The sequence below is a fragment of the Pelodiscus sinensis genome, chromosome 9, assembly GCF_052426305.1.
Source record: "Pelodiscus sinensis isolate ZL-2025 chromosome 9, ASM5242630v1, whole genome shotgun sequence".
NCBI classification, from domain to species: domain Eukaryota; kingdom Metazoa; phylum Chordata; order Testudines; family Trionychidae; genus Pelodiscus; species Pelodiscus sinensis.
The window spans coordinates 32395723-32411358 of NC_143060.1; the positions used below are offsets into that span (position 1 = coordinate 32395723).

At 41.5% G+C, this 15636-nt stretch overlaps 1 protein-coding gene across 2 annotated transcripts in view; it reads right to left on the reverse strand.

Annotated features, from left to right (window-relative positions):
- Positions 1 to 15636, reverse strand: part of ZNHIT6 (zinc finger HIT-type containing 6) — a 78678-nt gene that overhangs the window by 6564 nt on the left and 56478 nt on the right. For both annotated transcript variants that reach the window (XM_089780490.1, XM_075936386.2), the window contains one exon: positions 5017 to 5141. In XM_089780490.1, coding sequence (XP_089636616.1) covers positions 5017 to 5141 — 125 coding nt within the window. The remainder of the gene's footprint in view (positions 1 to 5016; positions 5142 to 15636) is intronic.

The following is a 15636-nucleotide window of genomic DNA, read 5'->3' on the forward strand; positions in this document are numbered from 1 at the left end:
GAAAGAGGGGGTTATGACCTGGGGCAGGGGATGGGGTACAGGAGAGCATATGGATATAGGATGAGATTTTGACTTGGAGGAAAGGTCTGGGGAGGGGGTTGTTACCTGGGGCAGGGGTACAGAGGTTTGGGTTGTGACCTGGGGTAGGATGTAGGAGGGGGAGCAGAGGGTTGGGGGAACAAAGGGAGTGGGATGGCAGAGTCAGGATCTGGCAGGGAGGTGCTCATGTAGGTGGCTCCCGGCCAGCAGTCCAAAAGGACACTCAAGAAGGCTCCCTGGGCTCAGGGCAGCCAGCTACAGGGGGCCATGTATTCTTTGCAAACAGTGTGCTCCAGGGTGGGGTGAGGGGGAGAAGGTACTTCACACGCTGCCTTTACCACAAGCATGGCTCAGGCAGCTCCCATTGTCCAGTTTTCAGCCAACAGAAGCTGCCAGATTGTGCTGGGATGGTAGCGTGTGCAGTCCTACCCCCCGATCATCTGGCATACACAGAACACATGGCCCTGGCAGCCAGCTGCTCTGAGGGTGTGGATGGCAGGAAGCCTGCCTGAGGGTCCCGCTGAACTGTGGGCCAAGTTTTGCTTGCCCCTGGCTCAAGCACATTATTAAAAACAGAACAAAACAGATGTGAACTAATAAGCGGTGTAAATGTAAAAACAGCATGATGTTTCCCAACTGCAACACTCATTTCCCTTACCTTTAGTGTACTCTCTTTTGCTATGCTATTTCTAATAATCTTTGTAAGTTCTTTATCAGAAGGAACTGCATTCTTTAATTTTTATGCAAATATATGGTACTATATTAACAACCACAGTAAGATGTAAGCAAATTCATGGTTTGCTAAACCTGAAATGGATGTCCACATTCACTGACTGTTACCTTACTAAGAAAGCCACTTTCTGAACAAACCTCGCAATATATGATTACTATCCTGAAGGCATTTATTGGCTCATTCTGTAACACTTTCCTCAACATTTCCTCTGGTTTTTGGCCAAATTCAGTTCTCAACCTTTTGGTTCAGCCTCTATTCTGAATTCTTATGGAACCAACTAGTCACAGCAGTAGCAACTCTAGCTCATCAAGCACTAATATATTTAACACCACCAACCTGATTGAGACTTTTTTAAAATCAGTAATTTTAAAAACAAATTGTCTCCCTGCCAGTTACTACCATGTGGGGGTCCTGGTAAACAGGGCATGGGGTCAGCTCAAGCCAAACAGAATAAGATGAAGACAAGATTTCTCACTGAACAGAACTGTTCCTGTAAGGCAGGCATGTCCAAAGTCCGGCCCGGGGGCCAATTGCGGCCCGTGTTCCGGTTTAATACGGCCCCACAGGTAATTTGGCAATATCTATCTTTTATGGCCCCCAACGAATCCATATGTATTGAGATGAATACATTGTAAAATCTCAGTTAATGTCAGATGGTCTAAATCAGTTATAAATATATTTGGACACAACATGTATACTTGGTGTTATGTTCCTGTTCATATTTTTTGAATTTAAAAGTTGACAGACAACCTTTATTACCAATAATATGTAATGTACTTTACAATGTTCCTGACATATATTTCAGCTTTCTGGATTTTTTTTCATCTGGCCTTCAGATATGAAAGGCAGAGTGATTTAACACCTGTTTAGATTTGTCATCCATGTGACGAAATGAAAAGTATGCCGTTTGCAATAAACTTTGCATAAAATAGTTAATTTGCATTTAATTTTAATGGTTCAAAGAATGTCAGGCAAAATGGTCGGCCCTCACGCATGTTCACTTCATCAAATCTGGCCCTCTTTGAAAAAAGTTTGGACACCCCTGCTGTAAGGTATCTGCTTTTCCTCCTGGAGTGAATGTCTATAAATGTAGTTTCAAGACAAGACTTCAGTCTCACGCTCTGATGCAGTGCTCAGGATGAGTTAGAGTGGTTGAAGCTTATCAGAAGCTCTCAAGGTCTGATGAGAAGCATCCCGTCCCTTTCTCTAAGTGAGGGTAATCATTCAATAGAATCCAGACAGAACAGTGGTTAAAAATCATGGAATTTAGATGGCTAATCCGTACAGCCAAGAATAAAAGATATTAAGTATATTTAGGCTATAGAGCAGGGATGTGATAGTGTAAACATTCAAATGGTTAACTGAAGAGCCTGGCCTCATCAATTAACCTTCACAGTTACATGCAGCCCCTCCCCTCACTGAGGTTGGGGGAGCAGGAGGAGATGCAGGAGCTGGTGCGCATGAAGACCTGCCGGTCCCCTCTCCCCACACTGCAGTACTGTGGGGGGACGGGGGCAGGGAGGGAATCGGATTAAAAGCCAGCTCCCATGGAGCCACTTTCCTCCCATGTGTAAATGTGTAACAGCTGATTTTTTCAGCAGTTATGACATTTATCTAAGTAAATGCATTTTAATGTCCCTGATATAGAAGAGAAACACAGAATTAATATTACAACACAGAGCCTTCAAGTTTCGGGCCTGTAAAATACTCAGCTTAGTCACAGAGGACATTAGGACTGAAACAGAATGGTATGACTAGTTGACCAAAAAAGATAACCCTCTACTAGTAAAGACTAAAATTACTGTAAAAGATGGGTTAAATGTTGATGTTCTGGAAACCATGCAGCAATGGGCTGGCAAATATGTTGTCATGCACCAGTTAATACTACAGGATGCCTGACAGTAACATTTTTAAAATTTCTGGATGGGAATCCTGTAATAACTTCAAGTTGCTATGGAAACTTATTTATGTAAGTGTTAATGAGAACAAAGGGAACTAAGGGTATAGATGGAGCATCTCTAAACTAGTGAGATATGGAAATATGGCTAAGGAAAAAGGGCTGGGACATTTAGACATAAGCCACACCAGGTATAAGCTTAACTTTGGGGGTGAGGGGAGGAAGGGAGAACAGGTGTTGTCCAGCCTGCATGCTGGGGAGTGGTGGCGGTCGCAGTGAAAGGGAACACAGAGGGAAATGTTAGGTGATAATAAGGATGCATGGGGAGATAAAAACTTCCACGGTTCCAGAGCAGAAGAGGAGATGTGAATGATGCCAATCATAGGGTTGCACACTTTGCACTCTCTGTCCACTATTGTATTCCAGCATTTGTGGAACGGTTTATATGGTTAATTATTTTTTTAATAAAAGGACTTCTGATAACATGCAAATTGCTTTTCATGTGTTTTTTGTATCCTAATGATATTTCTGATGCTGTAAGCCCTCAAGAGACCAAACATTTTTAATCACTGTGGTCTAAGAGATCTGATTGTATACAAGTCAGTGCTTTCTCCAGCCCAATTTCTCCAGTCCAATTCTGAAGGTGGGTAGAACCATGATTAAATCTTTGGCATGAAAGATCTGCTGAAAACCCATTTGGCAGTTTCTCCACAGAGCTTTGTCAATATTACAGACCAGGTTGTTGACACTTCCATTGGTGTAGTGCTTGAATATTCCTTTCCTACTGTTGTCATTCCTGACCTTCCAGGCCACATACATGCTCTTAAATTACTGCTCGAAGAGCCTGGCTCTTTGAATTGATGTCCCAATACGAAGCACATTTTACTGTTATCCAAATTATGTTTCATCTAGTTAGATTCCCAATACCAGCACCTTCCTTGTTCTCTGTGTTATTTGCGCCTGTGGGATTTTGCTGGATCTATTTTGTACCTTTCCTTTGTTTCAGAGTAAGGGTATGTCTACACTACCCCGCTAGTTCGAACTAGCGGGGGTAATGTAGTCATCCGCACTTGCAAATGAAGCCCGGGATTTGAATTTCCCGGGCTTCATTGGCATGAAGCCAGCCGGTGCCATTTTTAAATGCCGGCTAGTTCGAACCCCGTGCCGCGCAGCTTTAGACGCGGCATGGACTAGCTAGTTCGGATTAGATTTCTAATCCGAACTAGCTGTATGCCTCGTGGAGGTGTACAGCTAGTTCGGATTAGGAAGCCTAATCCGAGCTAGCTAGTCCGTGTCACGTCTAGCTGCGTGGCACAGGGTTCAAACTAGCCGGCATTTAAAAATGGCGCCGGCCGGCTTCATGCAAATGAAGCCTGGGAAATTCAAATCCCGGGCTTCATTTGCAAGTGCAGATGACAACATTACCCCCGCTAGTTCGAACTAGCGGGGTAGTGTAGACATACCCTAACTTATTTCTACATCAGTAGTATAAAGAAGGGACAAGTTCCTCTCAACCAGATGACAAATTCAACCTTCTAACGTAAGCGACATTTCTATACTGGCATCTTTTAGATAACGCCTTCCTGTGTTTCTTGTGGGGTAGAAGACAAAATGCCTGTGCCTTCCATGTTGTTATCATCACTGAAAATGATGTGATGAGCATGTTTTGGGAGAAGGTTGACTAGTTAAGTTTTGCTCCTTCTCTTACAGTGGCAGTTTGGAGTGGAATAGAACAAAAACAATTTTGTCATGAAAATTAAATAAATAAATTTTTCTTTACGTTTCTTAGTGCAAAATGTGGATTTCTCTCTTTTATTAATACCTCTAATATCAAAAGATGTCCTCAACAAGTTATGTTTCGAAAGATGATGTAGCTCTTAAGTCCACTGAAAGTGCATGTTCTGAATGAACTGGTAGGAATTTGAATGTGCTATGTCAATCAACTGTTAATCAATGTGAATCAAAAGTACACTGGCAAATTAAGCAAAATTGTGCCCTAAACATCAACTGTTGCACAACTTTGCTACCCACGAAATCTAATGAATAAGACTATTAAAAAGTCTGAAAAGATTATATTATTGCTGTGTTTACACTATACAAAATGTACCAAATACTAGTAAACGGAGTAAGCAAAAATACAAGTATTTTGCATATTTAATGCATCTATATAATAGAATTAAAGCAGAGAATTCATGAAATCTGATTTTTTTCTGGCAATATTTTAAATTCAGAGGCAAAAATATAAAATATTCTGTACGTTGTTGAAACTAGAGGGAGTATCCTTAATTATTATTTATTCACCTAAAATATTTAAGTGTAGCATAATAGGAGATAAATTTATGCTTACCTTGGCTGAGAGCCACCATATCATTCTTGAATTTTTTCAACACCACAAGCAATGTTGGGTACTCAATTACTACCTTGTCTTTCAAATTATCTCGAAGGCTTTTACTGGTATCCAATTCATCATAGCTTAAAAAAAATTGAAAAGTTTATTCTAACTTTCAATAGCATCAAGGATGTAATATGAATTTTCTTATTTTCCAGAAATGAACATAATTGTTAGTTGCAAATCAGAGTAAATCTAATTTTCAACTGGAAATAATTTGAATTACAAGCCAAAATTACTACCCAGCTAAATAAAACGTTTTAAAACTTCTTAACACTTTATCATAGGAAAATAGGAATGAGTGACCCAAAGTTTCTCTGAAGACTGAATTAAGAGTACCAAAAACTGATTCTGAATTAAATAATAAAGATTAGAGCTAGGGTGACCATTTTTCCCCATGCCAAATATGGGATACCAAGGGGGGGAGGGGAAGGGCTGGCACTTGGGGTTTCAGCCCTGCAGTGGAAGGAGGGGTGGCACTCAGGTCTCCAGCCACGCAGGTGAGGGACAGAGGGCAAGCGTCAGTGCTTGGCACTCCATCCCGGGGGTGGTGTGTGTGTGTGAAAATGGGAGAGAAGGAGCCTCTGGCATTTGGGGCTACAGCCCAAGAGCGACTGGGGGGTGAAGCCACCGGTGCTGGCATTTCAGTGGCTGAAGCTCTAAGTGCCAGCAGCTCCCTGTCCATCCTGCCCCACCTGCAGGGATGAAGTTCAGCCCCGCAACATGCAGAGTGGGGAGGGGAGAGGAACCACTGGTGCTGGGGCATCAGCCACCGAAGCTCTGAGTGCTGGCAGCTCCTCCCCGCCCCCTGCTGCAGGAGAAATACGGGACAATGCACCCATTTAAAAAAAAAAGTTGGGACCCGGCAACAGACCTTAAATACAGGACCGTCCCAGTAAACATGGGACAGATGGTCACCCTATTCAGAGCTCAATTTGTTTTCCTTTACCAACTGCAATTATAGTATGCTAAGTAAATAAATAGATGTAGGCTCTAATACTAAAAGTGTAATTTACATGCTTAATACTGAATATCAGTTTAACATAATTGCTTTTAAATTGTCAATAACTTACTATATAGAAAGAAAAAACATATAGTCTGAAACAGAACAAACTTATACTGGAGGCTTTTACAGCTAACTTGTAGAAATAAAATTGCGTGGAGACACGATTTAGACAATGTATGATCCCCATTATGTGAATCATATTTTAAAAATGACATAATCTTGCCATTTATTCCTCAGCCAAAGCCTCTCCTCACAGCATCAGCTGCAAACAACTCCCAGCAGAAAACTCCTCTTATTTGTCTGTTCTGCCTGGGTCACATGACTTGGATCAGCAGGCCTTTTCCATATAAGGAAGCCTTTTCACCCTCTAGGAAGGATATATTCAGAGCCAGTACTGACATCAGCTTTACGTAACACAAGTAATGCAACAGTAATAAAAAGTAAACTGAGCAGATTCCCTACAATTACATCCTAAAACTACCATATCCTCTCTGGTCTTTATAAACCTCAAAACCAAATAAAGCTGGATGGTATGTGTGTGTGAGGGGAGGGGAGAATTTTCCAGTCTTCTATAAAGTAAACCTTATTTCTAATACTTAAAACAACTGTAATGTCTAAGAAATGCTCAGATATTACTGCAATGAAATCTAAGCAACTCCCATTTTGAAACGGCAATTAAGATTATTAAATTACTACTAAATTATTGAATCAGTTGATGGCAAATAAAGTTTAGACAAAATAAATTGTAATAAATTGTATGTACAAGAGGGATATTTCCCTTAGTTGCTCTTTACTCAGCATTTATTTTTAATATAGTTTTTCTTTGCCAATAGCCACATTGCATGGATGAAAGGAGTTACTGATAGATACACTTCCAATCTGTAGTAATGTGTGATTCAGTACACCACAGAAATCAACAGACAAAAGAAATACTGAAAGTAAGCTAAAAATTGAATATTCTGGCTTTGAAGGAAACTTCATGCAAGTAATAGCTATTTTTTCTCTCTCTCGTATTCAACTTCAACCATCGAGAAAATATTTGGTTTCATATTTCTCTTGACACAAATTAATTATGACCTGTTTTTACTGAAACCTTTTAAAAAGGATAACAGTATATTACATTTCTGATTCAATGAATGTATTCATAACTTGCAGATTAAAACACATTAACAAAAACATTTACTGGTTAACTTACAGTACTTCACATTTAAAGTATAGCAATACCTTTCCTTTGGCAAGGACCTCAACACATTCTTTTCTGGTTAAGCAAACATTTACCTCAAAGAGGCTAAACTAATTCACATGCCACAATACACTTTCCATTATCTCATGTTTTAGACAAAACAGCTTTAGCGTCCAGTTTGGCATAGCATAAAACCTTTGTACTTTCAACTATTTTATGATAGTAAATTATTTAAGTGTTAGATCACTGAAGCATAGTTTGATTTTTTTAAAGTACATTTCATTAGTGATAGACAGCAGTTACAAGCAAGTAACCAGAAGTTGAGTACACGGCATGAACTAGAAACTAAATGTAGAAAATTAGCATGACTATATTAATCAGGTAAGATATATGGAGCCTAATTTTTAATTCTACCCCCAAAAACAAAGCAAAACTTTAGATATACAGGAACGGCCTTACTGGGTCAGATTAGAGGTTCATCTAGCCCAGTATCCTGTCTTCCAACAGCAGTCAATGCCTGATGCCCAAGAGGGAGTGAACAGAACAGGTAATCATCAAGTGATCCCTCTCCTGTCACCCATTTCCAGCCTCTGGCAAACAGAGGCTAGGGACACAATTCCTACTCATCCTGTCTAATAAATATTGATGGACCTAACCACCAAGAATTTATCTAGTTCTTTTTCGAACCCTGCTAAAGTCCAGGAACATTTTTTAGCTCCTTTAATTAAACATACCAACTTTATATACCAATCTTGGGGAACCAGAACATGGTCACCTGTCAGCCTTGTGCTCTTGGGGAGTCAGGGAGTGACAGTCATGGAAACCATTCCCCTCCCTCAGGCCTCTGCTAGAATCAAAGACAAAGCAATGAAAAGGCCGGGGAAGACACACCTAAACTGCTTCAGACAAGGGTGATATAATTAAGGAAACACCCCAGCCTCATTTGCATTAAAGATGGAACAGAGGGACATCTCATTAGCATACAGAATGGAGAGCAGTTCTTCCAAGGCAGGAACCGCACTGAACTATGGGACACCGAAAGCAGAGAAGCACTGCCTGATGGGAAATCCCTGCTCCAGATGCTAATGAACCTAGGCCTGCTCACACCCAAATTAGTCATTATCAGACCAATTCTAGTAACGATCCTATTGACATCTAAAATACTGAAACTGCCAAGTTGCATTGTGAGCTCGTTCAAGGAACATCACCCATAACCAGGGGTGATCAGTCTCTTTTGTCTCTCCTCTTTCTCTTTGAACTATCCCTATAAAAACTCCTCTCCTTGCCCCAAGAAAAATGTTCTGATACCTGGACTTAAACTGCATCAGTTCCACTGAGACTTCTTCATCTCCTGTCTGATCGTGCTGGGGGCTCTGTCCTGCTTTTCTCCTGCCCTCTGGACCCCCGGCTACCATCATCATCTGGGAACCCCGACCAGTGCAAGCTCCGTGGAGTGGTGAGGTCTCTCTCTCTCTCTCTCTCTCTCTCTCAACTATCTCTCAACTATCTCTCTAAGCATAGCCTCCTGACCCTGCCCTATGTAAACTGTTATATGGTTACCTAACGTTTGTAATCAGTTTCAATTTAGATTTAATATTGTAATTGTTAGATTTAATATTGTAACTGTTGGATATCTATTCACTACTCAGAAATAAATCACTTTCATTGTTAAACTGGTTGCTTCTCTCTCTTTCTTTCTCTTTTGCTCACTCTTCCGTAAGGGGTGTTGTTTTGGCTTCCCCATTCGCTCTGCAACAACGCTTCTTGTACCCAAGCAAAAGATCCCTGTAGTGCCTAAAATCCTGTGGGGTTTGCTCATCGTGTGGTTTACCAGTGAATGACTGTGGTGTGAAAGTGGGGATAGGGGGTGCTGAACCTGGGGGCTTATGAGGATGGCAGCTTAAAGTGCTGTTTAATCCAGCCCACGGAGTCCAAAGGCACATGAGGGTGCAGTGTGGCATTGCTGTGAAACCCAGCCAGCTGAGTCCAGGGACATATGAGGGGGTCAGCTTGTGAGTGCTGAGTACCCAGTCCTCTCAGACGTGCTCTGTTAGTGGCTGTGAGTGTCTGTGTGTGTTGCCAAGGTGGTAAGAACCCCATCCTGAGGAACCTAGTTCCTGCAGGAGAGCTCCAGTGGGAGGGGGAATTGGCAGCAGGGAGAATTCAGCTCCATATGAGAGCCCAAGTAGGCACCAACAGCACACTGATAGAACTGTTAACCTTCCCCCAGTCCCATAAGGGTAACCCTGATAAATGAGCATACCCCAGAGTATTGGGCAAATCTGGTAACACAATCTATACATATTTAAAAGATTTGTACATCTGTCTATTTGTTCAAGAACTCTTAAGTGGTAAGAGCAAAGACCAGAAATTGTGGAATGCAGTTTCCTCTTAAAGCAAGGCAAGGGTTTGGTTTTGCCAGGACAATTGGAAGTGCTGGGAAAGGAACTGTTTTCCATACCATGGAAAGGAAGGGGCTGTTTGGAGGGAGGAAATATTGAGTGCCCACTAGGGGCAGTGAGCCCACAAGGGAGAGGTATCCTGCAGAGTATCCACTGGAGACAGCTGTACTACCAAGGGAGTGGCCAGCAGATATGGGGATCCGCCATCTTGCCTTCCAGCAGACTGGTAAGCAGCCTTCCCGCCCCAAAGCCTTTTTCTCTCTATCTCAGCCCTTGGCCACAGCACCAGGAGGGGTGGGTGGTGGGGTTGGGGGGTGAGAAAAGGCTGTTGGTGTCCAGGATCTCCTGCCCTGATCCCCTTCTCACCTCTCAACCCTCACGCTCAGACCCCTTCAGCTCCCAGCCTCCTGCACTGCCCCCTCCCCCAACTACCAAAGCCATTTTGACTCCTGCCCTGAAGGACCCTGGCAATGCCAGATAAGTCTTCTAGTACATAGATAAAGAGCAAGTTGCTCATTTTTATGAAACAATCTCTCCCATCCTCCTTCAGCACGCATGTCTGAAAACACTACCACCTGTATTCACTAGGGATGTAATCGTGTAATCTATTAACTGATAAGCAAAAGCTTATAGGTTAATGCTATAAACTACATACACGTCTCCCGCCACTCACACCTGCCAGTAAATTTTTTAGCAGGCAGGCCAGCAGTCCAGCCTCGTGCCGGGTCTAGAACCTATCCTCGGTATGACTCTGTATTTAAAGCATATTAGAAGCCAGGTGGCCAGGCAGCCCAGTTCAGTACTGGCTTGTGCCGGGTCCAGGAGCTCAGCCTTTCCCCGAACAGGGCTGCTGCCACTCTATGCTGCTGCCTCAGTATCAGAGGCAGCAGTGCGGGGTGATAGGCAGCCGGTGTGAGAGGGGAGCTAATTTTTAAATTGGCTCTCCTTGCAGGCCAGCTCCTGCCTGGCACCCCATGTTGCTGCCTGATACAGAGGCAGGAGTATGGAGTGGCAGGGGGCTCCTCTAGAGTGGGGCTGGAGCACACTGGCTTCTGGCCCCACCCCCGGGGACTACAGAGTAGTTGACTAAGCAATAAGAATTCATGAGGTTAATCGACTATTCAATTAACCAATATTTAACATCCCTAGTATTCACTGTTTGGCAGTCAATTACAAGAAAATTCCAAAAACAAGCTCAGATTTAATAATATAAATATCTGGAAAGAGCAGGAAGAAAGATTGTCCTGTATACAAAGGAAATCATTTTCTGGCTGGTTAAGTGCAAGTTCACACGGTTTTTCACTGAAAGTGACCAACCACCTAGGAATTGAAAAAGAACTTTGAGTAAGAGATATACAACAATCACTGTCCAGCAATTAGACACAGTTTTAAAACAGTATGGCCCAAAAGGCACTGATCTGTTTCCTGTATTCTTCCCTATCCTCTTCGCTTACTTCTCGCTTTGTCTCTTCTCTCTGCTTTGTGCTGTCACTCATGATGTCCTTTAGGTTTGAAGCAGACCATTTCTGTTCATGAAGTGCCCTCTCTCCTCCAAGACCTTACTTAAAAATATTATTCCAGTAATCCTTGCTCTCATCTCACCAACAAGATGTTCCATCTTAGAATATTTAAAAAAAAAAAAAATCACCTGCCAAAAGTTCAAACATCATGACACTGGGGCTACGTCTAGACTCAAATAATCCTCTTTCGAAAGAGGCTTGCAAAGATACTTTTGAAAAAGCTTCTTTTGAAAAAAAGCGTCTAGACTGCAAGCAGTACTTTTGAAAAAGCAAGCCGCTTTTTCGAAAGAGAGCACCCAGGCAGTCTGGATGCTCTCTTTCGAAAAAAACCCTGTTTGCATTCAAAAATGCCTTTTTTCGAAAGAGCACTTTCAAAAAAAGGCGTTCTTCCTCGTGAAATGAGGAGTACCGCTGTCGAAAGAAAAGCCGCGTTATTTTGATTTAATTTCGAAAGAACGCAGCTGTAGTCTAGATGCAGGTCAAGTTTTTTCGAAAAAAGACTACTTTTTTCGAAAAAACCCTGCAGTCTAGATACAGCCTGGGTTTATAAATGATGAAATTCTGAAAAAGAATATTGCATTACTTTGTTTTAGATTAATTACTTTTAAAACTTCAAAGAGAACTTTTCACCAAATCTGAGAGGGATTTCAGTGTTGCAAACTCTTGCAATATTTGGTGTTTTTTCTGAGAACCCAGCCCCCCTGGACTTTTGGGATTACATTAGACCCTGTAATGTGAGGGCTAATGGCCATTGGCCAAACTGTTCTGTGTCTAGGGGCTGCTACATTGACTCTGGCCATGGGGTTGCACTGTCCCTGTACCTGAGGGTTGTCATACTGACTCTGGCCATCAGGCCACACTTCCCTGCACATTAGGGCAAATACACTGACTCTGGTCACTAGGCCACTCTGCCCTGAATGCAAGGGCTATTATTCTTGACTCTGGCCATTGGGCTGCATTGCCCTTATCCCAAAGGCCACCATATGGTCTTCTGTCTCTGGGCCATACTCTTTTCAGCCTAAAGACTGCTAGGGAGACTATAACTGCGAGGGCATCATAACCCCATCCTTGTCCCCAAAAGAGGAGAGGGTGTAGGTACCCTAGCACAGTATCCTTCAGATCAAGAGCTGTATTCCAATTGCCTTCTGTCATGGCTCTTTCCCCAGTCTGGCACGATAAATGCAGAAGTGGGGGCCAGCAAAAGTACCCGAAAACCTTATCTACCAGGCTTTGGTATAAAACTTCCTCCCAAAATCTTAACAACCTAGATTTTGGGAATAAAATACTTTGCTGCCACCACCCAAGTAATAATAAAGAAATCAGTGGAGAAATCACTTGGGAAATCTCATCCCTAAAGTAAAAACTAGGACACACAATTAACCAATACCAGGTTAATAAAAAAGAAAAGAAAAAGCTTTTATCATCACCACAATCTTCCTGTTGCAAGCATAATGACTAGATTGAAAGGTAACAACACATGGAGAGACTCTATGGGCCTAGAACTTAGTTACAAAGAAAAGCCAAAACGTTGTTTAAAAGTGCACAGACATCAGATCCCATACCCAACCCATAAAATAATAAAACCTAATGGCTTTATCAAAACTTTATCCTACTTACAGAAAGTGAAGAATGGAGAGAGAGAGAGATGTCTGTCTCCCTCAGAAGCTGGAGGGAACTCTTCGAGACAAAGGAGGGAAAAATCAAAAATCCTTTGTCCCAGTTTGAAAGTCCTACGTACATTCCTATTGGCCACTCCACCTGGCTAGATGCAGTTAACCTCTTAGCCCCCAGGCTGCTGGCTAACCCTCATAATCATGACACCTTCAATTAGGGAGAGGATTAGAGATGCCAGAGTGTTCATCCTGAATCTTGAATGACATATGAAGATATACAGTTGTCTAAAATCTATCATGTGGGAAGGAGGAAATATCTCAAACGCAGAGAAGCAGTATTAATTCTTTTCCAGCAGTCTTCACTATAGAGGATGTCAAAAGATTCCCACACTTGAGTCATTCTTTTTAGGCTACAAATCTGAGGAACCAAGATTGAGGTGTCAGTAAAGGATGTTTTGGAACAAACTGATAAATTAAACAGTAAGAAATCATCAGGACCACATCCAAGAGTTCTGAAGGAACTCAAATATGAAATTACTAAATTTGCACAACTACTAACTGACATGTAACATATCATTTGACTCAGTTTCTGTACCACAGGATTGGAGGATAGCTCATGTCACTACAATATTTTTAAAAGGGTCCTGACAATTACAGACTGGAAAGCTTAAATTCAATACCAGGAAAATTGGTTGAAATTATAATAAAGAACAGAATTATCAGACACAAAGATGCACACCATGTGTTGGGAAAGAGTCAGCACAGCTTTTGTAAAGTTAAAATCATGCCTCACCAATCTATTAGAATTCTAAATGGGAACAATTAACATGTGAATAAACATGGTCCACAATGTACTTGGATTTTCAGAAAGTCTTTGACAAGGTCCCGTACCAGATGCTTAGGCAACGTAAGCAGTCAGGCATAAAAAGGAAGGTGTTCTCTCAGATAATTCTCTCGTTAAAAGACAGGAAATGAAGGGTAGGGGTAGTTTTAGAATGGACGGAGATAAATAGCAGGCCACTCGGGGATCTGTATTGGAATCAGTGCTGTTGAACATAGTAATAATTTATTTGGACGAAGAGGTAAACAGTAACGTGGCAAAGTCTGAAGATGATATAGAACTACTCAAGACAATTAAGTCCAAAACTGATTGTAAAGAGAGAGCTCATTAAACCAGGTGACTGGGCAATGAAATAGCAGATGAAATTCAATATTGATAAATGCAAGCTAAGGCATATTGGAAAACATAATCCTGACTATCCATACAAAATGATGGAATTTAAATGATCTATTACCACTCAAAAAAAGATCTTGGAGTTACTGTGGGAAGTTCCCTGAAAACATCTTCACAATGGGCACCAGCAGTCAAAAAAAGCTCATACACTGATAGGCTCCATCAGGAAAAAGATTTACAATCAGACAGTAAATATCATAATAGCACACGATGGATTTATATAGTGCCAACACCTTGAATATTTTGTATAGTTTTGATCACTCCATCTCAAAAGATACATTAGAAACACAATAGGTATAGAAAAGGGCAACAAAAATGATGTTTATGAAATATCTTCCATAAACACAGATATTAAAAAGACTAGGATTATTCAGATTGGAAAAAGAGACTACTCAAGGCAGCTGTGATTGAGGTCTATACACTCATGAATCAAAATCACTATTGTTTGGCTTCCCACCTTTTTACAGATTTCACAAGAAATGGGAATCCTTTGAGTTCAGTTTAATCTTTTTCTCAATTTCAGTGGAAGACTACATGGCTTAAAATGGATTCCATGTGTTGGTAAGATCAATGATAGGCTCAAGCTTACAGAAAAACAAACCTATTCACAGATCATTGTCCTGAGTATTGGATCATTAAGTTCCTTGAGTACTACTAAAGGCCCTCACTTAGCATGACTGCATTACTAATACAGGTTTATACTCCATATTTCTAACTTCAAATACAGCAATGATAGATGCATAGCAATGGAATACTCATTCATTAGATTACAAGCTTTCCAATAATACCTTACATGAGGCATTTTCCATAAAGCATATTCCAGTTATGTCATATTCATAAATGTAATCTCATAAAGCATATGGAATGCCCCATCACACTTGGGAGTCTCATGTGCTCTCTGACGGGAAAAGGCTGAGTTGCAAGGTGTTGTGTATATGGGGTTGGTTTGGAGTATCTTCTCCAAAGTGCTGGAGTGTAAATATCCAAGGAGAAGAGGGCTTCGTGGGATCCAAATAAGGGTGTACAAAAACGGATCCATTTTTTCACTAAACACATAGTTGTCCTTGAAGGGGAGGTCCTCCACGGTAGCCTAAACTCCTCTGAGAAACCTAGAGGTCTGAAGCCAGAAAGCCCATCTCATGAAAACTGAAGTCACTGCAGATCTTTGTCCACAGCATCAACTAAAGCTTGGAGGCTGACCTGGGTATCAGCTGATCCTTGTCAATTATGACTTGAAATTGAGGTTTTGAGTTTCTGTGGAAGTTTGTTGGTAAACTCAGACAATTTTTTGTAATTGATAAAGTTGTATATAGAAATCAATGCTTGATAATCTGCAATGCAAAACTGTAGGCTAATGGAGGAGAAACTTTCTTCCCAAAAGAAGTCTAATCTTTTGGCATCCTTGATGGAAGGAACAGAATTAGGCTGTCCCAGTTTGAACTGCCAAAAAGTTTGGGGTGTGTGAGAAAAATATTCCACTCCTTCAGATGGTACACTTTTTAAAGAGTGGGGCACAGGGGGCTAGGGTCTGCCAGGCTATCTTGATTGGCTCTAGTACAGCTTCATTGGTTAGAAGTGATACCTTGATAGGTACTGCAGTCTGGAGGATGTTCAACACTT